Below are 25,715 nucleotides of genomic sequence, written 5' to 3'. Positions count from 1 at the left end.
TATTCTAGTGTTGAAGTGATTCGTCTGGGTCAGAGCTACTTCATTAATTGGGATCTGCAGATGTACCATGCCGAGAAGGACACACCGGCCAAAGCCAGAACCACAACCCTCAATGAGCAACTGGGACAAATCCAGTACATCTTCTCCGACAAGACCGGCACACTGACACAGAACATAATGACCTTCAAAAAGTGCACAATTAACGGGGAGACCTATGGTGAGTTCGGAGATCGTCTCGTATACGGTCATCCCATGTACTGAATTAAATATACCTACTGTGTTCCTAACCTTTGACATCATCTACATTAGTATCAAATAACTTTTTTGTGCAGCCGACATTTTGTTAGGGCACAACTCAACTTTGTTTTTGCTTTTTCTGCTTCATTTTTGGTGCAGAGTGCGCCCCGATCTGACATCTAGTATGCGTTTTGGGATTATTTTTAACTCTTGACAACTGCAAAGGAGAGGGATCCTCTCTCAATTCAATTCTTGCTGCTTAATTTGGGGTTAGGTGCACATTTTCCTTTTTAATAAAATGTTCATCTCAGCATCTTGGAGTCCCTTCACACAATTCCACATTTTAACGTTAATTTTGTTGCACATTAATGTGTGTTGCAATAAATATGTAAACCCAACATTTCATGTTCTTAATATATGCCTGCTGTATCAGGCACTTGTATGAACATCTATCCTGTTCTCTTTTTTTTATTGCTTTCTTTGTGTGAAATACCTGGTGAACCTGCCAGTCCCTCTGCTTTCCTATCAAAAACTTACCACACTAGCCATGAGAGCATAGCATTGTCAGTGTTCTGTCTGTGCTGGGAACTCTGCTTGCTTTCCAATGATCAGATTAAACACTTGCACTCCCCCAATGCACTGCACTAGAAAGGTGTGAAGGGGCCTGAATTGATCATACACCTTTTTAGCCTTGGGAGATTAGTTTCTGCCTTGGAGAGAGGTTCCTACTTGGCATTCCTTTAAAAATGTATTCCTATTTTTGCAGGCACGCAGAGGCATGTTGCTGCAGAGAAGTCTGGATATAGTGAGGTAAGTAAATGTATCCTATGTGTATTTACTGTAGATAGCTATATATATATATATATATATATATATATATATATATATATATAGCTATGTATACAAGGATTTTGTATTTATGTGATATCTCTATTTGCAGCTGGTAGACTTTGGCTGGAATCCACTAGCAGACTCCAAGTTTACATTTGGTGACCATTACTTAATAGAACAGATCCGGTCAGGAAAAGATCCTGATGTCCGCCTCTTCTTTAAGCTGCTCGCTCTGTGCCACACGGTTATGGTGGAGAAGACAGATGGTAAGTGCTTAACTTTACTATGCTGCAATCGTTGGGGTACTTTAAAATGTGCGGTATTGATGATCAAAATAGGACATGGGAAACCAATATTAAGTTCAGTTGGATTGTGTAATTAAAGGCAACCAAATAAAATCAATCTACCCTGTGTAAGCACCCTGGTGTTTACACCTGACCTATACATATAGTTATCCAGCTGACAATAGATGGTACCTAGATAGTCAAAAGTGTGCAAATTAAAGGAGAAATAGGAGGTTTCTTTAAAAAAAAAAAAAAAACTCCTAGGTGGATGCAGCATCGATCCAATGCTGCATCTGTCCCCCGCTGCTTCTAAGACCAAGAACTGAGTGATCAAAAACTGCATATCACTCAGTTCTTGGTCTTCAGTGAGCCGAGAGTCTGTGACTTTCGGTCACCGACTCTCTGCTCTACCCCTCCAGTGCTCACTGGAGCGCTGGGCTGTGAAGGGGGCGGGAGCTGCTAGCTTAGGGTCTCAGTGGCTCACTGAGAGGCTGAGCCAGCTGACGGTCAGTCATCTGGGTTGATCCTGACATTAAAGTCCAGGATCTATCCAGAGCCTGGACTGAATGAGTAACGTCAGCCAACTGCTGGCTTTAACCCACTGTCAGCAGAAGTCGCTGCACTCCTATGATCCCCAGGAGAAGTAGGGCCAAAAGAGCTTTGGCCATATGTCCTTTTAATGCAAAAGGCTAGCTTCTCAGTTTGGAATAATAGTTCTGCCACCCCACCACCACTCCAGTATGTGCAAATATTTGCCAAAGAGATTTGCAAGGTTTGGTAAAGATTGGACTGTCATGATACCAGTTTGGTTTTGTCGACTTTGGTGGTGCCCTGGAAATTAGAATTGTATGTTATCTGATCCAAGGAATAGATTTTTTTTCTATGAAGAATTTTTCTTTAAAGTGTGCATGTATGGGTATAAGGGTATAAAACCTAATGGCTCATTTATACCAGAGCATGGTTTACACTTGGTTCCACACTGTGCCTTTTTTATTTTTATTTATAAAATTCTGAGCGTAGTGTGGAGCTTTGGGATGTCCTGTGCATTCTGCTGGAGTGAGGAGGAGAGCCATGTGACATGACCTTTTGTCTCATGCATTCAAATTGGTGGGGTTTTGCATGCTTTAATGTCCCAATACAAGCAAAGTACATATATTAAGCACACAGCGGTACGTCCTGATGGAGCTTAATCAAGGAGTTAGGAAATACCTCTACTTTATGAATGAGCTCATACGTAATAGCTGTTCCTCTAGGTCAGTGGCTGCCTTTGTCTGGCACTTGGGGCACTATTCCTCCCACTGACCTCAATGATGGAGCAAAATTCCTGCCACTGACCGCAGTGATGGGGCGCTGTTCCTCCCACCGACGTCACCGATGGGGCGCTGTTCCTCCCACCGACGTCACCGATGGGGCGCTGTTCCTCCCACCGACGTCACCGATGGGGCGCTGTTCCTCCCACCGACGTCACCGATGGGGCGCTGTTCCTCCCACCGACGTCACCGATGGGGCGCTGTTCCTCCCACCGACGTCACCGATGGGGCGCTGTTCCTTCTCCAAGCCTTAAAGTATAACTAAAGGCAAAACATTTTTTTTTTCTTTGTTTTGGATGGAGTGGAGAAGGCTTAGAACCCCTGTTGGGTTTTAAATCCTGCCTGTGCCCCCATTAGGGAGATTTACCTTCTCTATTTGTCATGTTTACTGTTATCATTGAAAGTAAAAGAAAATCCCACGTTTTGGGTTGTCCCCAGAAAAGTAATAGCGGGGAAATCTTCCAATGGGGACACTAGTTCTGGTGACTTGGGGCTCCCAAAAAAAAAAAACTGTAATTTGCCAGGATTTCCTTTCACTTCCTGTTTGGCTATGGGACAGGAAGTGAAGGGGAATCTCCTCAATGGGACAGGTGGCGATAACAAATCTGATAGGGGGTTATAACCCTCCCTTGCTGTATCAAAAAGGGGGGAAAAAACAAAGTTTTGCCCATAGTTCTACTTTAAGCATTGTTGCTCCCATTGACAGACATTTTCTACTCCCACTAGCCAAAGTCCGGCCAACCTAAAATCTGAAGGAGAACAAACTGGCCCTTTGTTTCAAAAGTTTGCAGACCCTCTGCTCTACACGTTTGCAAGCAGTACTAGTGCACTTACACTCCGTCTGCAAACCCAATTTCGATTTAATGTAGGAAGTTGGCCTCATTCCTGTCTGAAACTTTCTTTTAGTCCAGCAATTTAATGGGCAGTGTCAATATCCAAAAGAAAGGAGGGGAGGATGGGGCTAGCTTTCCTGAATTAAGTAAAACTTTGCATCTATTTGCATAGCCAAAACTAACAGATCCTATTTGATTGCCAGTTTATGTCCATGTAGTGGGCTGTAATCCAGTTTAATGGCAATGCAGATAAGAGTGGACAATCTAATGAAGGAAGAGCTCTATTTGGTTGCTGAGATTTCCTATTCACCATCCTTCTTTGTACTTAGAACTTTGTACATCCCCTCTTGAATGATTTAATGTTCACATTTTATTACAGACTGTGAACTAATCTACCAGGCAGCATCGCCGGATGAAGGAGCTCTTGTGACAGCTGCAAGGAATTTCGGCTTTGTATTTCTATCGAGAACTCAAAGCACCATCACCATAAGCGAGCTGGAGAAAGAAGCCACATACGAAGTGCTCGCAATCCTTGACTTCAACAGTGACCGCAAGCGTATGTCTATAATAGGTGAGGTGCTCTTCAAAATTGCAAGATTCCTTTTTCCCTAGATTTTACCATAAAAAAACTACAAAGGTTTTGGGTCTGTGTTTTGTTAAGGAAATTTTCCTAGTCCCCTCTCTTTTCCACTTATTAGTCAATAACCTTTTTCTATACAAAAATCTAGCCAATGTTGTTTAGGCTACTACCATAAAAATAAGTAATGAATGATAACTGCTAAAAATAAAGATCTTATTTATTTTACAGAAAATAAACTTTAGATGAATCAATTATGCCATAGATGATAAAATCTTAAGAAACAGTGATCTTTACAAATAGTGTTGCAAATGGACAAAGTCACACAGAACAATACACGAGACAAAGAATACATTACAAGGTATAGATTACCCCACACACACAGAATTTCTACGTTACCATCTTGTGTCAGCCTTCAATGCAATAGAGAGGGATGAGACCCCCAGCTCAGGCTTATATCTACCCCCTCTCAGGGGAAGACCCCCTCCCTTTGCATACCTTGTATGGTCAAGGACTTAAAAAGGTTCAATTACCATTTATGGTCACCTTTACTATATAGTCAAAAAAACCAGATGGTCAGCATCCTTTGTGGTTCATCCAGCCCCCAGCTAGGTTTGACCATGAAAGGAAAGGAATGGGGAAATGACTTGATCAATACATTTTAAACATTCTCCTAGTGAAACCAAAACCCCCCTCCCCCTTAGCATCTCAGTAAAAGAGGAATTGGGACATCTGTGTATGGCACCCATTTGGTGTATCAGAATGTCCACACAGCCTTTCACTGTCATATTAATAATCAGAATAATGTCCATTTCAGTTAAAAAAACACTAGAATTCAATATTTCCATTACATATCCCCCTGAAGTTCATAACTTTGAACTTAAAATTTTGTACCCACCCACAACAGCCCAGAAGGTCCAACCCCCCCACCACCACCACGGCGGCCTCCACTTCTTTTCTTGAACACGACGAAACTCTTTATCTGTTCTTATGAACACATCAACATAGACTTGAGACTGAAAAGTCATAGAAATCCTGGTGTCTCTGAGAACTCACATCCGGACCATGAGTGCAACGATGTTTACTCACTCCTCTGCCTTGGAAGAGTGGAACTCCAACATCGATGGCGGGATCCTGGCATCTTTTAACCCCATAACAAGGGAATGCTGTGTGATGTTTGCAAAGATTGGATCGGACCGCGAGATGGCACTTTTCAACATGGTTAAGGAAAGTTCAGTCTTGCACCTTTGTCTCAAGCTATGGCATGGTGGTAGTTGTTGCTTCTTCAGGTGGTGGTAGGGAAGGTCTCCGGACAGTTGTGCATGAATACAAAAAGAAAAAAAGAATGTCAGAATACAGTTATGGGGGGATCAAGAGTGTTGCAGTTGTGTGGCCATTTAAGGATTATTAATGTTAACAGGTAAAGCTAAGGTTAAAGCAGTAGGCAGGTCGAGGGATGTAAAATATAAGACCTGGATTTATAGGGATACTCTTTTTTCATTGGTTGTTAAATATGGTTCTGCGGGTTCCCACCGGACTCTTGAAGCTGAGTTGGGAAGAATGTTATAATTCACAACAAATAATTATATGGCTGGTGCCTTAGTTACATTATCTAAGAGAATAGAAGATAGAAATCAAAAGAACAACTTAGAATATTAAACTAGGAAAGGGAAGAAAGATAGGTAAGTAATGAAAAATTAGTAAAAGGGATGAAGGGAAGAAAGATAGATAAGTAATAAAAATGAGCAAAAAGGATAATACAAATAAAAAATGAAAAAAATTAAAAAATATAAAAATTAAAAAAAAAATAAAAAAAAATATAAAAACTTCAGATTTTATGCTGCTCCAACTAAGATTTTTATTTACCACCTTCAACTTTGGATAGTTACAGAGCATTTAATCTGTATTAAAAGAAAAAAAAATTCACTAATACATAGTTGCCCTGAAATCTATTGTTGACTGCACTGAAAAAGGAGAAAAAACAAAAAGCGTTGCAGCAACTACTTTACAAAAAGGGCAACTCCTCTCCCGCACTAGTGATCAGCAGTACGAATTTGCAGGTCAGGTACACAGTAAGGAGAGATTAACAAAAAGTTGATCAAAAAAACTTTTAATTTAGGTAAACCTGACTGCACTTAATTACTCCAATTTAGAGGCTTCTCCCGAAAAACAAAAATTCAAAAATGTAGTTTGTTTTTCCTGTAACTTTATATTGTTTTAGGGTCCTCTATTAAATTCGCAAAATACCCCACATCGGTCTCCTAATAGTTACCCAAATCAGGACAGCAACAGGGTGGAGTTCACTAAAGCTGTGGCCCTAGGACTGTATACAGTATGCCCTTAAAAAAACGTAACCTGAGATATTTGGATTAATCTATTTTGATCTCAAGATATCACCCAAATCATCCACTCTGCTCCTCTTAAGGCATCCTGATCTCCAGCTCACTTGTTACCTCCTCCCAGGCTCACTATCAGTACTGCTCCAGAATCTATAGAAGCCCATACTCCAGTATGTCCAGCCAGCTCCTACCCTCGTCCACCACTAGGTGATCCCTGAAAACTCATTTATTCAGGGAAGCCTACTCTGCTTCCACCAAGAACTTTACTGTAGCCAACTCCATCAGATCATTTCCCCCTGCAGCTATTATCTTTTTCTACAACCGCCTCCCCTTGGATTATTAACCCCTTAAGTAGGGCCCTTCTATTAACACATGGCAGAAACTGCGGACGCTATTCAAATGCTGTTGCCCAACGTCTAACTACCAAACTTTTAACTTACCAAACTTTTAACTCTGCCCCAAATCCCAAAGCAAGTTTCTGCAGATGTAAAGGGATGTCATGTTTGATATGAAGTATTTTCTCTGGGGTAATAGGGGTACGTCCCGGTGTTCCTGCTATATCCATGCCAAGGACAAGAGAAGATGTGCAATAGATCCCCGAGGTAGTGTACCCTGCTGAGTATAATTTAACCTGTTGCTGAACACAGTGCATCACTAAATATTTGATTGCAGCACCAGTGCCCTGGTCTCAAATAATTTTAACTTTGTTTAGGACAGGTTGGGACAATACCTCGGCATCCATGATACATGACCCCTTCCTTTTCCAGAATTGCTCACTCATGATTCTGTCTTATTTCCTTTGACATAACACAACACTTTCCTTTCTCCAGCACCCGTCAACATCAATCATCTGAGGTGGTCCAGACTCATAAACCATCAGAACATAATGGACTCTGGGGTGTAACACTGTAGAGTCGGATAGGATAGTACCCAAGGTATACGCACGATGTTCAGTCCCTGCAATCAGGGATGAGAACAGTGCAAATCTGGTTTTGACAGCCATGGAACGGAGTCATCCACCAATCCATATGACTCATAGTAAACCTGGATACTACCCCCACCTGCCTGTCTTTGTGACGTGGAAATTGTCCCACTGAGGAAGAGGCAAACACTTTTCCTGGGTCCTGGAACACCTCTCATTGTACCTGGGTGCTGGACAGAGTAGGTGAGATTTCCTAACCCCTTCACCAACATGTAGCTCCAGACTCCCCAATGTGTTCCTGAGTACCTTCCGGTCAATAGTGTTTAAAGCACCCAGTGCCATGCCTCCAGCTCCTGCAGTCTCCAATAAACCTCTCTTCAACCAAACTATGGGAATAGTCTGAATATCCGGATTGAAATTAACCTTCCAACATGTACACCTAATTCTTTACAAAGGCTGCACACATTGTGACCCGTTTGTCAATCCGGTAATCAGACAATGTTATTCTTCACCCATACAACATAAACTGCGTACACTATTCCGATAGGACTCACATGGAAGGCAGGACCATAGTACAGCACTGGGGCGCTGGTCTAACTGGCATGCAGGACACTGAATACTAGTTAAGGTACAAAAGGAGTCTAGGACAGGAAGGACACCTATGGGCACCAACTGAGGAGAATACAGCATGTCCACCCATATAACAAAAGTGAGGGCCCTTTGAATGGTCAAGGCACAAAGTCCGAAGCTGGCAACACACCATACAATTCACATACAATTTTCCCATACAATGCTTCTTCAGAGTCATCAAAACCATACAATATGAGGCCAGACCTAAACACTCTCAAATTGGATGCAACCAGGCAGGCCCTTGTACCACATATCTGAAGGACAATCCAAAAGAAATTGAATCAATAAAAAATTGCGTAGTGTGTATCCAGCTCAAGAAACTTCTGCTACTGGGCACAGATGGCCAATAATGAATAGCCATGTAAAAACAAACAGGAAACTTTAAGGGCAAATAGTTGTATGGTGTCACTGGGCAGGAAATAAGGATTAAATTACACTTGGGGACACACAGAGAGACTGCTAGAAACAAAGTCACATTAGCCCAACGCCCTGAGGCAATGAGCGAAGTTTGAAAAGACCGGACTGGCTTGGTGTGTAACTAATTCAATTAACAGCAGGGTGTGAACCAGTCGTAAACACAAGTATAACAGCAGACCCTTACAAGTTAGATCCATGGAGCTACAAGTACCATCTGTTACTGATCTTTGGGCATAGAGGAAACATATCAAACTCTGGCCAATATTTCCAAAATACCCTTACCAATAAATGCAGTAACACTGCCAGAGATTCATAACACTTCTTCAACCTAATATAGGTATTTAGAGTGACAATTATCCACTGCAGTCCTAATCAAATTCTCATCTATAGAACCTAAGTAATACTAAAGATGACCAATCATATTGTCAGTGGAAATATGGCATAGCAGACTTTAACTAGTTGGTTTACCAGTTTAGGAAAGAAACTCATTAATACCAGGGCTCTACATATGTCGGATCAGAACATACACCACACAAGGTCTAGAACCAAGCACAGCCAAATTGACTGACATCAGAAGTCCCATCCAAATAAACCTAAAAGGGAAAAATTAATTTTATATAAAGTTGTCTCTGAAGGCTGTGATCTCCTTTGGTTCTGAAAGCCATGAAACCCAATTATGGAATCTGAAGGATAAAACACCAATAAATTTAGAACTACAAATAAATATTACATTTTTTTTTTTTTCCTCCTAAAAAGAAACCGATGGTTAGGTACATGTGACAAAAAATTAGCATATGAAACACACAATTATACAATACATTACATTCCATAAAGAAAGACTTAAACATTTTTCCTAAGTTGGAACAGTGCACTTTTTCAAAAACCAAAAATTGTTGAGCTCAAACTAATTACCACGTGGATTTTGTTTAAGGTATACCATTAATTTCCAAAAAAAAATTTTCACCATGGTCAAAAATGAGCAGCTCATAAAAAAAAATATTTAGGTGGTACCATATATTCACAAATCATACCTCACAATGACACTCTTTAGAACTGTCTCTCTGGAAAACAAAACACATGTTAGTGAATACACATCTCAGTTCACTATTAGAGATCTCACCTTTCACTGTAATGAATTACCAGGCAATTTACATGACAATACACTCACAGATCTGACTAGAAAGGAGGGGGGTCGTGGGCTGTCAGCAGCTGTGACAAAAAACTTCAGAGGACACAACACACAGTTCATGTATTTCACAGACCAAACTTACTCTAAAATCTGTTTTGTAAGTTTGAAATTCTTTCAAAGACCCATCCCGAATCATTTCATCATTCTCATCCTGTATGGGCGCGTTCTCTAATTTAGGATTTTGGAATGCGACCCATGATCTACGCTGTTCATACTTATTACACCTAGGCCATGTTGCAAAGCGTGCGGAGTACACTTCAAAATCACGTCTCGTTGTCCTGTACAGATTTTGTTTCACTATGTTTTCAATGGGACGTGATAGACAGAATCGAGCTATGTGGCCAAATAGTCCACATGCATAACATTTTATCTTATCTAAAGTTGTACAGTGTCTCTTAACATTAGGCTTCGTTTTAGATGACTGAGAATGTTCGATGGCTGCGACAGGAAAGGTTCCAACTGGATTAGACGCTTTTTCAAATACTTTACAAGATATAGGGGCAATTTTGTGAGAACTCCTACCTTCCATGGATTTATCCCTATTGGTACATACATTAGGTGTGGATGTCCCACTGAATTCGGACATAACCAAATCAGTTGCTTTGTTATCCACTCTTTTTAAAGACTGAGCAAGCTGCTCCTGGCAGCTGACAGATAAGGATTTTACTTCACTTTCTGCATCCTTCAGTCTTTTTACCAGCTGATGAACTTCTTCCTGTAATCTCTTGTTTTCTATTACTAGGTGAAGGTAGCAAGCATCAAAATTTGACTTAGAAACTTCTAAAGTACTGATGTTACTTTTGGCTATATCTAGAGCTTCTTTTAGGGACGTGTTTTGCAATTTCAAATGTTCATACTGTCTACTTATCCACCTGGCTGCAAAGATCAGCGGAGTCTTTCCCGCTCGCTTACTATTCCCCCTGTTCATAACTGCCACAACTTTGGGGTTGTGACTTGTTGGACAGTTTCTGCTTGTCCCTACTTGAAGTGTTGCTTGGAAAGATTTCTCCTTAAATCCCAAAGCAAAAGCATTCACTTCCTCTGCCCTGTTCAATGATTCTAGCATCCATATACTCCAAGCATCTCTTTCATTTGGGCGTGTCATCTTTTTATGATGAGCATACCACAGCTCCTCCCATGCTTTAACCTTAAATGTCTTTTTTTTTTTTTTTAACAGGGTACAATGGGGTATTAGCTGGTGAACTCACTTTCACCAATATGCTCCAATTCCCTCCAATTGAGCCAATTTCAATGGATACTGAGGTAACCTAGGGAGGATAGCATCTGGTTTTTAGTTTTATCTTAACAAGGGGGCAGTGGATCATTATTCCAGTGTTCTCCTCTTTAGATTCATGCTTTTGGATAAATCACTGGGCAAGCTCTCTGCAAAACTTGTGTCTGGTTCCAATTTACATAAGGCGATTATGCTGTTTCTATTTGGTGCTGGTCAGGATATGAAGGGATATTTACTTCCACTCCATCCTCAGTAAATTGTATTTGTGCTTTCATTTGGGAGAGCAAATCTTTTCCTAGCAAATTGCAAGGAACTGAATCGCTCAAGAGCAGGAAGGCTTCAGTTTGAAAGGGTCCAATTACATAAGCACTTCCTTTATCATTTGTTGAGATTACAGGTAACACCGGGAGCTCTCCACATCACTTAGAGATTTCCCTTACAGATTCCCTTTTAGGTCGTGGTGGCCTAATTTGTCTTGGAGCTCTACACTCCCTCTTGAAGTGTCCTGGTCTGTTGCAGTTGAAGCAGACAGGCTTCCTTTTTGGTTTTAGGCCGAGATCTGCACTGTTCGGTTGATCAGTGACAATGCAGATCCTTTGAGGTTTCAGTGACTCCCAATCAGCTATATTTCTTTCAATAGCAGTTGCAAGTGACAAAAAAAGAGGAGAGGGGCTTATCTCTCCAGTCTGAATCAGTTTTTGAGTACTTTGCTAATAAGGCCTGGGCGATTGCATAAGGCCCCAATCCTGACAATTCTGCATCTTCTCCCTGTTCATCACTCTCACTACTCTGGGGATTTGGCTCTAGTAGCGCCTCCTGCTTTTCTGTAATCCTTAGTGGCATTTGGTGTGTTTTCGCCTTAATTCTCACAGTAAAAATATTCACATCATTAGCCCTATTCATGGATTCTACCATCCATGCACTCCAAGCATCTCGTTCATTTGGGCGTATCATCTTCCTGTAGTGACTATACCACAAGGCCTCCCAGGCTTTAGGCTTAAAAGTCCCTCTTTTAGAATACTTCTTCCCAGTCCAGCAATCCCAATCTTGAATATATTTCACAACCCAAGGCCCATATTTATAAATCATCTCTTCCTTTCGGGGTCAAGTGGTAGGGTTCCCCACGGTTAGACGCCCTCTTTGAAGCGATTTTATTACCCATCCTTACGGATTATGGACCCTGAAATTGATTTCCCAACCTTAAGCGGTTGCCCCCCAGAGGTAGCTAATCTCTGGCCAATGATTGGGTTGACAGGTACCGCCCCTGTCACCGTTGCTGCCTTTTTCACTACTTGTCAATATAGAATTCCTATGCTGACTATAGTCCTTCAAAGTTAGCCTGGAGATTCCTGAACTTCCTGCGAGTTCAAATCTCCCCCGTGGACTTTTCCAAAGTATTCTAAAAAAAACCAATGACTATTACTTCTGTTATCTCAAGAAAGATTAGCACAAACTTGGATGATCAGAGCCCTTTGAGTGCTTGGAGTACAGAAGGCAGTTATAATATAAACAGTGTTCACAGGTCTAATTACAAAGCTTACAATCCCCAATTAGTAGATTACAAAGAAAGATAGTTTCATACACATCAAGATTATTCAGTGCGACTTCGGCCCACAGTTGCGTTTCAATCAAGAAGATTGGGAAGCGTCTTGACCAAAATCTCTTTCAGGGCTCAACTGAAACTACTTTTTGGCAGAAAAAAACACCGATTGTATAGCCACTGCCTCCAAGCGTCCCAATCTGAACCCTTATCATTCACCCTTGCACCCTCCTGCAATGAGGCGCAACTTAGCAGTTAGGATGTTTTCTCATTCACTCTCAGTACAATTTTATTTTAATTATACTGTTCATATCAGTCTCATCAAGGTATTAGTACAGACAATAGGAGAAAAAGAAAGGCAAAAAAAAAATGAAAGTTCTTTTAAGAGCTTGCTAATCTTGAGACAGAGATGAGTAAAACAAAGACAATTAGCACTTAATAGATCAGCTCTGTCTCAACAAACTCCTCACACGGGGCACCATTTGTTAAGGAAATTTTCCTAGTCCCCTCTCTTTTCCACTTATTAGTCAATAACCTTTTTCTATACAAAAATCTAGCCAATGTTGTTTAGGCTACTACCATAAAAATAAGTAATGAATGATAACTGCTAAAAATAAAGATCTTATTTATTTTACAGAAAATAAACTTTAGATGAATCAATTATGCCATAGATGATAAAATCTTAAGAAACAGTGATCTTTACAAATAGTGTTGCAAATGGACAAAGTCACACAGAACAATACACGAGACAAAGAATACATTACAAGGTATAGATTACCCCACACACACAGAATTTCTACGTTACCATCTTGTGTCAGCCTTCAATGCAATAGAGAGGGATGAGACCCCCAGCTCAGGCTTATATCTACCCCCTCTCAGGGGAAGACCCCCTCCCTTTGCATACCTTGTATGGTCAAGGACTTAAAAAGGTTCAATTACCATTTATGGTCACCTTTACTATATAGTCAAAAAAACCAGATGGTCAGCATCCTTTGTGGTTCATCCAGCCCCCAGCTAGGTTTGACCATGAAAGGAAAGGAATGGGGAAATGACTTGATCAATACATTTTAAACATTCTCCTAGTGAAACCAAAACCCCCCTCCCCCTTAGCATCTCAGTAAAAGAGGAATTGGGACATCTGTGTATGGCACCCATTTGGTGTATCAGAATGTCCACACAGCCTTTCACTGTCATATTAATAATCAGAATAATGTCCATTTCAGTTAAAAAAACACTAGAATTCAATATTTCCATTACAGTTTGTGTTTTGTTTCTTTAAAATGGAGTCTCAAAGCACTGTGGTCTAGCTAAACAGCATGCAAAGCAGGCTAAGCTTGCTTTGATGCTTCCTATTGCTGATAGAAACATCAGACTAAGCTGTTTTATAAGGTATTGAGATATTCGCTCAAAAAAGATATTCAGCTAAAAGGCTGAATAAGAGGAAAGGAGAGTAGAGCTCCATCCTCTGGCTGGGTGGAAGATTGCATAACATAAATGTAATATCAGACTACAAACAAGAAAAAAAGTGGTATTTTTTTAAATGTGCAAACTATACATAGAGTTGTGCGGACAAAATGTAAAAACACTGAGCATTTCTAACAGAACTATATTACCCTATTAATGTGTTTTTTTTTTTTTTTTGTTTTTTTTTTTTTTAAGATGTAAATGAGACTAGCTTGATGTAATTTGATTAATCAGTAATGAGGTTTTAAATACCATGAGGTCTAGCATTCATGGCAAAAAGAGATGGGTTTGGGCGTGTTTGAGTTCCTACGTGCCTGATCCCGCTAGGAAGCCAACACTGCACTCTGCTAATCACACGCAGTGAGACATTTCCTCATCCGCAGCTGCACAGATCGGGAAATGTCTCAGTGCCTGTGATTTGCGGAGTGCAGTGTCGGCTTCCTGGTGGGATCAGGCACGTGGGAACTCGAACATGCCCAAGCCCATCTCTAGTAGCAAATTTGTCAAGGCTACACAAATTTTCACAGAATTTTCTGCAATAATATGACTTTCTATGATTGTCGGCGCCATCTATTGGACAAAATGTGGTACATTTTCTGATTTGAGGTATTTCAGAAAATAAATATACAGGATTTTGGCTATTAGATGGAGCTGATGATCATAGGAGCCAAATTATTAGAGAAAATACAGGGGAATATATGTGCAGCCTAGACTAATGTTCAATAATACTCACCCATGTGTGTGTCTCCTACCCACAGTGCCAGTTTGAGTAGGCGGACTCCCTGAAAACAATGCACTTTGGCTGATTGCACCAAAATGCTGATAGCTCCATCTAGTGGCTGATCTGCAAATCTTTATAGTTAATATAGTAATATGAACGGGATTGGATTAGGAGCATCATGGGCCTGGTTCTGAGGATTTTGGTGGGTCTTTTTATGCAAATAAGAAGAAAAATGCAAATATTTTTTGTTGAAACAAAAAAAAAAAAATATTTAAAGAAATTAAATTTTAAATCGAGTGGGGGGGGGGGGGATATGGGGGGATGGGTGAAAGAGAGAGAGAGGGATGGGGGGTGAGAGGGGAAGGGTGAAAGAGAGAGGGAGATGGGGGAGTGAGGGAGGAAGGGTAGTTTTCGTAGGGTTGTAATTTGGCACGCATAGCATGCCACAGCAAACTGTGGGTGGAGTCACATTGTGGTAAGAATGGGAGATGCTGCCTTACACGTGATGCATGGGAACATGCGTTCTCAGTCACATACATGATGTGAATGGAGTCTTACAATTACCAACCATGTAACAGGGGTATTTATTATGACAGACCCTTCTCTGCCTCTCTGCATCTTTTATCCAACTCTTCTCATTACACCTGTGAATTCTAAACCTCTGCACCCCAAACCCCATAATCTCTGCTTTAAAGCAGAGCTCCACCAAAAAGAGGAAGCTACACTTGTCTCCCTCCTCCCCCCTCCATTGCCACAATTGGCACCTTTTGGGGGGGGGGGGGTACCTGCTTTTGAGAGGTATCCACCCACTTCTGGCACGCCTCTCCTTCCCCGCAGCCTTCTGGGACACTTCACAGGTCCCGGGAGACTGCGGTCCTATAACAAAGCATAGCACGCTTCACGTATGCGCAGTAGGAAACTGACTGTGAACCTGAAAGACTTCACAGTCAGGAAAGCGGCACCAGCACCCACATAGCAGATTGAAGAATCGGCTCAGTTGAGGACACCGCTGGTTGCTTGGACAGGTACTTGCCCCAATAGTAAAAGTCAGCAACTACAGTATTTGTAGATGCTGACTATTTTTTGGTGGGGAAAGAGCCTGGAGCTCCTCTTTAACTCAATATACCTCTGCTCATCTTTGTACCCCTGCACACCCCCTCTTTGGTCATGTTTGCCCTCCAAACTGTCCTCCAAACTGTAATCCCTTCTCTGTTTACCTCTGGGAACCCCCCCTCCCCCCAATCCATCTTCTCACCTTTGCAGTACAGGCTGATGGCAGGCTCAGTGACTGTGGCAGGCAGGGCTTATTGTACAACCCCAATTTCGGCAGCATTCATCAAAGGTGATGGTGAACCAGGGCTTAGGGAGTTTGACATGCGTATGAATGCTCTAACATAACATGTCAATGCCCCCTGCGATTTACATATTAATCACATGTACACACACAGCAGGGCTGGGCTGGGCAGCATTAGTCACTCACTCACTCACACCACTGGGCTGGGCCTATCTTAAGGAAGGGGCCTGGAGCTGCAGCTCCAATAGCCCCTATGTTAATCTGGCCCTAAATATAAGCATGACAAAGCAAGCATATAAAATGTGAAAGTCATCTAAAAATTGAATGTAAATACTGCAATATTATCAAACTAATGTGATGCAGATGAAGCAGCTTTAATACTATAGGAACACATTGCTTACCAAGGCTTGTTGAACTTCATGCTGACACACCTTTAGCGCCAGATATCAGCTTAGCTGTCTTCCTGAAATATGAATGCAGAAAAAATACAGGCTTATAGATTTTCAGGCTTATAGAAACTGTCGCATACACTTAACAATATTTAAAGTACGTAGACCTATAAACCCAATCACTAAAATTCCATATAAGCTTTAATTTTAAAGGTCGTGTTGACTTTAAAAAAAAAAAAAAAAAAAAAAAAAAAGAAAATTGTAACTTTATTAAAATATCTGGTGATCCTGCCACAAGGGTCCTTGCTAAGAATCTTCCTGGTATAAGGTGACAATGGTTTGTCCCTGTTGCTCAATTGTGCTCCTACGCTGTCACACAAGCCTTATAGTGGAGACTACAAGTGTTATTTTAACCTACATTGAGCAGACTTGATCCACCAGCAGAAAGACACCATGCTGTGCAGCCAGTGCTAGAGTGAGTTCATTTAGACGTAGTATGTTAATCTACTTTGCAGACTATATATTTATGTAATAAATTTATAATTTATTTTTCTATTTTTGCCTACTTAGTGCGTGAACCCAATGGTAACATTAGGCTGTATTGCAAGGGGGCGGACACCGTTATATATGAACGTCTTCATCCTAACAACCCCATTAAAGAAGAAACTCAGGAGGCACTGGATGTGAGTATGGGTGAATGGGTGGGTGACAAAATGGCACTATTGGTTTTTAAAGGGCACCTACATTTAACTATATTTATTTTCCTGTGGTGGCCAGCAACTTAAAATGGTTCTAAAGGCTGAAGGTTTTTTACCTGCATGAAGGTAAAAAACCTTCAGTGTGTAGTAGCCCCCCTCAGCCCCCCCAATACTTGAGCTCCATTGCCATCTCCCTCCTCATTGGCTGAGACAGCAGCGGGAGCCATTGGCGGGGAAGGTAAAGAGACATGCTGGAATTGAGTCAGACAAAAGTGAAAGTGACCAAAAAAGACTGAAGTGACCCGCCAGAAGGAGAACAAGCCAACGGGGAGGGGAGCTTGGAAGGAAAGGAGCGATTCCTGGCTGCAGGAGAGATGAGGCAGAGTTGAAGTGGCTGGAGTGGCTGGATTGGAGGAGTCCGGGAATCGTACATTTTACAGTAACAGGAGGGAGAATGACAGTCACGCCCATCAGGCAGGAGAAGCGGCAAAAGCTCCCGGTGCGCCACCTTATATCACAGATTCAGACACCGCCCAGAGCAGGTGCCCCATACGCTCCCTCTTGTACCAGCCTTCCCTAGATCCTTCAGATAGGCATATTCACAATCACTTGACTGGAGCTCAAGGATTGTTTTTGTTTTTTTTTTTGTTTTTTTGATAAATGGTAAAGTTTTTGGCAAAGTATACTATGAGAAGTCACAAATTCATGTGGGCTTTTAAAGTAACTAAGAGGTCCTCTTTAATGTTGTTATATACTGTAAGCATTCATGGTTTACCTCATCAGGTGTTTGCCAATGAGACTCTTAGGACCTTATGTCTCTGCTACAAGGACATCAGCGAAGAAGAGTTTGAGAAGTGGAGTAAGAGATATATGGCTGCCAGTCTGATCATGGGTGACCGGGATGAAGCTCTGGATAAAGTCTATGAAGAAATTGAAACCAACCTAGTGGTGAGTGTGTGGTCAGATAATGGGGGGGGGGGGGGGGGGGGTGCCTTTCTGAGTGGAGGAAGCCATTTTCTGGACTTGGGCCAATGATATTTCTTTGAGACTATGTGAGAAATTTGTTTTAGGTAGTCATGTAGCATGGGACAACATTCTCAACTTTAGCTAGAGCACCTATGTTAGAGACCAATGTGTCCAGAAGGTATATACAACCGGACACCAACCATCCGAGAGACCAGGAATTCCTAATGGTCTTCTACTAAAGCAGGGAGCCACCGCAACCCAGGCAGTGTAATGAAAAATGTGTAAGGAAGGAACTAGAAATTACCTCCTAAGAATGGCTGCAATAAGGGATTCTCAACTTACCTTGGTCCAGTCCAACAAGGCTCATTGTGTTGCACAACATTGCCTTGTGCAACACAATGAGCCTTGTTGAACTGGACCAATATCCATTTACTATATTGGGGTGACACCTATGTGGCTTGCTGCCACAGAATCGCTTGAACCGAGGCAATTGAAAGTCTGTATCTTCTGGTCCAGTTCTTAAAATGACTGCTACTTTGGTGTGTATTTCTATGGATGTGTGCACATTAAATGAGAGGTACCTTGATATTACTGCATGTTACATTCGCATAATCCCATCCATTACTTCCCCCCTCTAGCTGCTGGGAGCCACAGCCATTGAAGACAAACTTCAAGATGGTGTACCCTACACTATCTCTAAACTTGCCAAAGCGGACATAAAGATCTGGGTGCTGACTGGGGATAAAAAAGGTATGTACAAAAAGTGAAGGTCCTGTGCTTTCCAATGAAGAGAGATGGAACCACCCAAAGCTGCTAGTCTGGTTTGGTGGGCATTAATCATGGCTTCTTCTGGTGTGGCATCATCTCTCTTAGCTTCCTAGGACTGCACACGTGCTGCAGCAGTTACAAGCAGGTCCCAGTCTATGTGCTAAAGCCTTAGTTTTATAGACCTTGCAACCTATGTAGTGGGTGCATCTAATCATTCCCAGAAAGCTGCTTGAGTTTCCCTTTTTAAAGTGGAATGGCCTTTTAAAGGGAGTCTATCACAAGGCTCAGAACCTGCATATGGGCTTTAGTTCGGCTTCAGGGGAAAAGCAACAAAGTGCAATAAAGCCTACCAACCAATCCCACTATTTTATTACTGTACTTCTGGTCAAAGAAGGGGGATACAATCTGGGGCAAAAATGTCCAAGTGAACTCTTAGCACTAACCAAATATACCGCACGTGTTATACATTTATTGTATCCCCAAAAAATGTATACATTACACCAAAAAAAAAAAAACCCTATAATAAATGAAAAATTTAATATGACCCAAAAAGTAACAATTAAATTGTTTATAGGCAGGTCTTTTTCCCCCAGTTTTTTAAAATGGGGAAGGGTTATTACTTTTATAATGTTATTTTATGAGGACCCAACAGGAAAAGATAGGAGTTGTGAAGCAAGGGTATTACAGGTGTCACTAGAATAGGTGTGTCCATTGCATGATTTTCCCATCACATGATGTTTGTAAAATTTTGGATTTCCCATCACTTTTTGTCTCCGTAACAATGGTTACCAGGACAAACCAACGGCTGAATCTTTTTAGTGGAAACAAGGGCAACAGTAACAGCTCAATGGGACTAAAAAACCCAAACCAAAACCTCCTCACTAAATCAAATGATACAGATTAATACAGATTTCTGATTGGCTGCTGGGAGAAATTCTATAGGAGTATTAATATGTAATATAGTCAATGCCCACCAATTACCATGAATCAGTTTACGTAAGAGGATTTCACTTTTACATAGAGGCTACATAAACATGACTGCCAAAAGAAGGGTCCATCTGGTTATCAAGGTGCCTCCCGAGACACTGAAACTGTATGTGCAAATGGGCAAAATCTAATCTTCTCAGGCTATGTTCTCTGCAATTCAAATATGTCAATGTGGAAAAAAGTATGGTTACTAGATACAGTTGAGGATCATACGTTATTTACTGGATCAGCCTTTCTCAACCTTTTCAACACAGAGGAACCCTTGAAATAAATTTCTGGCCTCGGTGAACCCCTGCTAAAAAATTTTAAATCTATAACTCATGACACATTAGTGTGACAGTCAGTGGGAAGAATGCTCTTTACTCTTGTAATCATTGGGAAAAATTACCCCGTTACAGATAGCTACAAAGAACTATGGTGTCATTGGGAACTTATTGGAGAGGCAGAAATTGCCCATTGTTCAAGGAACTCCTAGCAACCTCAGGAGGAGCCCTGGTTGAGAAACCCTGTACTAGATCATCAATGCCAGGCCAGTGGCTATATTGCAGTATTTTCCCAAGCCACACATTCTTGAACTGCCAAGAATATAACCCAGAAATCTTTGTGCACCCCATGCATCGCTTACTTGTGTACCTTATGTGCATCCCATGCATCTCTCTCAGGTGTGCTTCCCATGCACATTCCATTGGCATCCCATGCATCTCTCCTGTGTATTCCATTGCCATCCTATGTATCTCTCATGTATGAATCACATGTGAATTCCATTGGCATCCCATGCATCTCTCACATGAGCATTCCATGCATCTCTAACCCTGGCAGTCAACTATTTCTGAATAAACCACTAGAAAAATTGGATCACTCAAATGGTGAGAGTGAAAATAATGAATATTTGAAGAAATAAATGATTCATGCATGTACTGTGTATACCAGGTTTCATATCCAGTTTCTATGTAGTCACACAGAAATATATAGTAGATGTATAGGGGTAGGGAATTGGCGCTGCCCAATGGGGGTAATTGTGTTTATGTGCAATCTAGTACCGGTAAGTATCACAGGTAAAATGAATAATTATTATAAGTGTAGTCCATCCACAAAGAATAAATAAGCAATATATACAAGTAGTTCATAAAACTAGTTAATGACCACAATATAAATGAATAAGTACATAAAAATATTAAGTGTGGTGATCCAATCAGATAAAGTGACTCTGTGGTATAAAGTGCAATAAATAGGGTGATACAGTGAGTTGGGGGATATAAAAATCAATAAATGATTTTATGCCCATATTAAAAATAATAATAAATAACGATGATAATGGTGTTTTGTATAATGAACCAGGTGAATAAATAAATGTATTAATAAATATAGTGGTAGGTGCAACAGTGTTCACCTAAATAGGTGTAAACACTGGAAAAAGTGCAAAGTGAATGGTGGGTAAAAGGTAAATAATGTTGGTTTCCAGTGTATCAAAAAAAAAAAAAAAAAAAAAAAGGAAAAGGGGAGGGTGCAAATTAAGGTATGCACAGTGGCCTCTCCTGGATTATATGTGCATAATTCATAAAAATTAGAAAATTCTAAAAATAAATATAGAAAATTCTAAAAATAAAGTGAGAGTGCTTGATCTTCAAGTGGCAATTCCAAAAATCTTCGTGCACAAAGGAAGGGTGCCCAGGGTGGTTGTAAAAAAGATTGCACTCACCAGAGTGCCCAACCCCACACAGGGGTATTAGGCAGGGTATATTAAAGCTGTATACCACAGCATGGAGGTGAATGCTCCTATCGGTCCTCTACTTCCGTGCTTCTCTGTATCAGAGGGAGGGGGGGGGGGGGGGACGGTGCTGTTCTCCAGTACTCAGCTTGTTCCCAGATCAAACTCCAGTGGTGGTGTGTATGAAATGAACAAGAGGGGACATATAGTGTGATACCGTAGGGTACTTTATTAAAGCGCCTAAAAAAGGTACTCGCATTATGTAGTAAAATTCCAGCGTATACAATGTATACGCATTGCTACCGGCTGCCTGCATGATTTCTCCCTGCAGAAGGATACATTGTATACGCTGGAATTTTACTACATTAATGTGAGTTTAATCTGGGAACAAGCTGAGTAATGGAGAACAGCACCGTCCCTTCCCCCTCCCTCTGATACAGAGAAGCATGGAAGTAGAGGACCGATAGGAGCATTCACCTCCATGCTGTGGTATACAGCTTGAATATACCCTGCCTAATACCCCTGTGTGGGGTTGGGCACTCTGGTGAATGCAATCTTTTTTACAACCACCCTGGGCACCCTTCCTTTGTGCATGACATTTTTTGGGATTGCCACTTGAAGATAAAGCACTCTCACTTATGAACTTTATTTTTAGAATTTTCTATATTTTTAGAATTTTCTAGTTTTTTCCAATCAAAAAGGTTTTTATTTTGTCAAACCCAATACAATGCATAAGATCAAACAATCAAGTGTATAGAACCTCAAACCAGTAGAGGTTTGCAGTGGCAGTTGCAATCAGGTATCGGTCAAATGAGTCAAAAATAGAACATGCATATAAAACAAATCATGCAGGATATTTAAAACCCAGCCATAAACCAAGGTGAAAGGTAGGATGGGACAACAGGGTGCGACATGCATGTAATCTTGCAACATTCCCTACCACATAAAACTCAAACAGTTGAAAACTTGGAGGAAAATGGGAGAAGACCTGCCTCTATCCACCCCCCCCCCCCCCAAGGGGATTTGGGGATTGCTAAATACCTGGCCAGGCCGAGGTCTCCGAGCACCATAAAGGTTGCGAAACATCCGGAGACCCCCTCCTGGGTCCAGTCGATGGGGATTCCCAGACTGATATCCGGGGATCCCAGAATTTTCAAATTTTTATGAATTATGCACCTAATAATCAAGGAGATGCCACTGTGCATACCTTAATTTGCACCCCCCCCCCCTTTCCTTTTTTATTAATTTTTTTTTTTTATACACTGGAAACCAACATTATTTACCTTTTACCCACCATTCACCTTGCACTTTTTCCAGTGTTTACACCTATTTAGGTGAACACTGTTGCAACTACCACTATATTATTTCTTAATAAATTTATTTATTCACATATTGTCACCTGGTTCATTATACCAAACACCATTATTGTTATTTATTATTATTTTTAATGCTGGCATAAAATTATTTATTGATTTTTCACTCCTACAAGTTTCTATCACCCTAGTTATTTCACTTTATACCACAGAGTCACTTTATCCGATTGGATCACCACACTTAATATTTTTATGTACTTATTCATTTATATTGTGGTCATTAACTAGTTTTATGAACTACTTGTATATATTGCTTATCTATTCTTTGTGGATGGACTACACTTATATTAATTATTAATTTTACCTGTGATACTTACTAGATTGCACGTAACCACAATTACCCCCATTGGGCAGCGCCAATTCCCTACCCCTATACATCTTCTATCTAGATATAGCTCCTGCTATATTTTAGGGAGGCTGCAGCCCCTTCATCCCTTTGTAACTCCATAGTGCGAGACTTTCTCTTTATACATACAACACAGAAATATATCATTTGTTTTTTCCAGAAACTGCAGAGAACATTGGCTTTGCTTGTGAACTCCTAACGGACGACACCAAGATTTGCTATGGGGAAGACATCAAGTAAGTAAAGACGATGCATCAAATTTTTTTAAGATGTGTTTTGTTTGATCCCTTGCCTTATGACATCATACTTAACCATAAAAAAATTCTCATTCTTTCTAATCTGTTTTATCTAATCTATCTATCCTGACTAAGGAACCCCACTTTCAGCTGCTAAAACACCCTTCTAAATGTGACTAGGGATGATCAAACGGTTCGGGTCGACCCGAACATCGGCTGTTCGAAATTCGGCCGAATTTTGAACTTTTTGCTGTAAAAGTTCGGAATTCGGCCACCAGAACCGCCCAAAATGCAATGGGACAGGAACTGGGCTTTAAAAGCCCGTGATTGGCCCAGAAACATCAGTAAAAGCCAATTGGAGTGACTAGGGGGTCCAGAGGCCAATCAGTAGCGAATACGCCCCCCAGTATATAACATAGCCCCGCCAAATCTCTAGCACTGTAATACAGAGGCTGTGGAATAGAGTGGAAGCATTTCTGTTACTCCTGCTGCTTCAGTGTCATTTTGCAATTATTAGTGTGAGGAAAGGGATATGCAGTGTAGTTAGGGTACTATATACCACTATAGTTAGATTCAATAATCTAGTTTCTGTAGGGAAAGTTTTAAGTGTCAGGGTGACTGTAATGTAGTTTAGGGTGAACTGACTCTATGCCAGGGTGACCGAACTCTTCCATGTCAGGGTGACCGTAATGTAGTATAGGGTGAATTGACTCTGCTATGCCAGGGTGCCAGGGTGACCCCACTATGCAGATTCTGGGGGGTTAGGGGGTATATGTATGTGTGTGTGTGTGTGTGTGTGTGTATATATGTATGTATGTGTGTATGTGTGTGTGTATATGTATATATATATATATATATATATATATATATATATATATATATATATATATATATATATATATATATATATATGTGTATGTGTGTGTGTGTGTATATATATATATATGTGTGTGTATGTGTGTGTGTATATATATATATATATATATATATATATATATATATATATATATATATATATATATATATATATATATATATATATATATATATATATATATACACCCCTATACAAAAGTTCAGATGTCATGCCTGCCTCCAAAGATGCCCAAAAAACGCCCAATAAACACCTGAAACAAAAACGCCCAGGTGTGAAAGGAGGGTAACACCATCCCTGTGCTCCTGAAATTCTAATAAAAATAATCATTTTTTTTTCTGGTTCTGGACATGCTACAGAGCTGAAACTTCACAGATACACTTTTTAGACCCCCCCCCCGACACTAAATCCAAAGAAATCCCTCTTTTTTTTTTTTTTTTTTTTTCAATATTTTTTTCAATAATTGGCTCTCTATCAAAAACGACAATTTTTAAGAACTTTTTTTTGTGTGATTCATAGTCCCTGGGGCATGACCCAGAACCCTAGGCACTTTTTAGGGGCATTTATTGGATTTTAGGGCTTCAAAATTGTGTTTTTTGATTCCAAAAGTTCGGGTCCCATTGATTTCAAAGGGGTTCCGGAATCCGAACCGAACTTTTCAAAATTTCGATCATCCCTAAATGTGACCTTGCTTCTACTTGCCTGGATCTCTTCCCTGTTTGATCGCTACATAAAATCAACAAACCAAATCAAAATATATATATCCTTTTGCCAGGGCTTCCTACTGGTATTGCAAGGCAGACTGGAAACAATTGTAGTGGACTGAGGGCGGTGGGGAAAGAACTTTAAATATGATGTATACTGATCTCATTCTAAATTACTGTTTCATTTCAGTGCCCTCCTCCAGACAAGGATGGAAAATCAGAAAAACCGAACAGCAGGAAATCCCGGAGCAGCTCAGATTAACTCGGAACCCTACTTCCAGACTGACCAAAAATGTTCCCTGATCATTACTGGATCATGGCTGGTATGTGTAGATCACACATCTGTTGTCACAACTGTAAGAACCCATAAGCATACTTGGCTACTCAGGCAAGACCTTCTTGAGGACAAGAATCTTCCTTCCTCTTCCAGCCTTTAAATCCATTACCACAAGGCTTATGCTAGATCCTGCCCTAAATGCAATGTAGTATAGTGTTGTCACCCTTGCATGAGCACTCCCCCCAGGCTGAGGTGGCAAAGCACAACATTGTCATGCGTCTCTGCCCAGTCATTGCCACCCTTGTTGACAGTGGCCCTGTTCAGCCCCAAGCCCATTTCTGCACAGTTCAGGACCTAGCAATAGCGCTCACGTGACTACTCTTGAACTGTATTTCACACTCCAATGACCAGAAAACCATCACATAATACCTAACCTGCACTCTGCTGTTTTTAAATAAATTTTCTTTCATTTTATCTGCCCGTCTTTCAACAGAATGAAATCCTCCTGGAAAAGAAAAAAAAGAAAAAGAAACGCCTAAAGCTCAAATTTCCCAGAACAGCGGAAGA

At 40.8% G+C, this 25,715-nt stretch overlaps 1 protein-coding gene across 1 annotated transcript in view; it reads left to right on the top strand.

Annotated features, from left to right (window-relative positions):
* Positions 1-25,715, top strand: part of LOC309561466 (phospholipid-transporting ATPase IC-like) — a 160,088-nt gene that overhangs the window by 119,302 nt on the left and 15,071 nt on the right. The window contains exons 13-22 of the mRNA XM_082265404.1: positions 9-217; positions 1,004-1,047; positions 1,178-1,334; positions 3,875-4,066; positions 16,782-16,894; positions 17,693-17,857; positions 18,514-18,625; positions 23,218-23,293; positions 25,062-25,194; positions 25,642-25,715. The exon at positions 25,642-25,715 is cut by the window's right edge and continues 215 nt beyond it. Coding sequence (XP_082121530.1) covers positions 9-217; positions 1,004-1,047; positions 1,178-1,334; positions 3,875-4,066; positions 16,782-16,894; positions 17,693-17,857; positions 18,514-18,625; positions 23,218-23,293; positions 25,062-25,194; positions 25,642-25,715 — 1,275 coding nt within the window. The remainder of the gene's footprint in view (positions 1-8; positions 218-1,003; positions 1,048-1,177; positions 1,335-3,874; positions 4,067-16,781; positions 16,895-17,692; positions 17,858-18,513; positions 18,626-23,217; positions 23,294-25,061; positions 25,195-25,641) is intronic.

The sequence above is a fragment of the Pelophylax lessonae genome, assembly GCF_965119305.1.
Source record: "Pelophylax lessonae genome assembly, chromosome: 1".
Lineage (NCBI taxonomy): Eukaryota > Metazoa > Chordata > Amphibia > Anura > Ranidae > Pelophylax > Pelophylax lessonae.
Note: the sequence above shows the minus strand (reverse complement) of the source record. Positions and strands in the feature narration are given on the sequence as shown.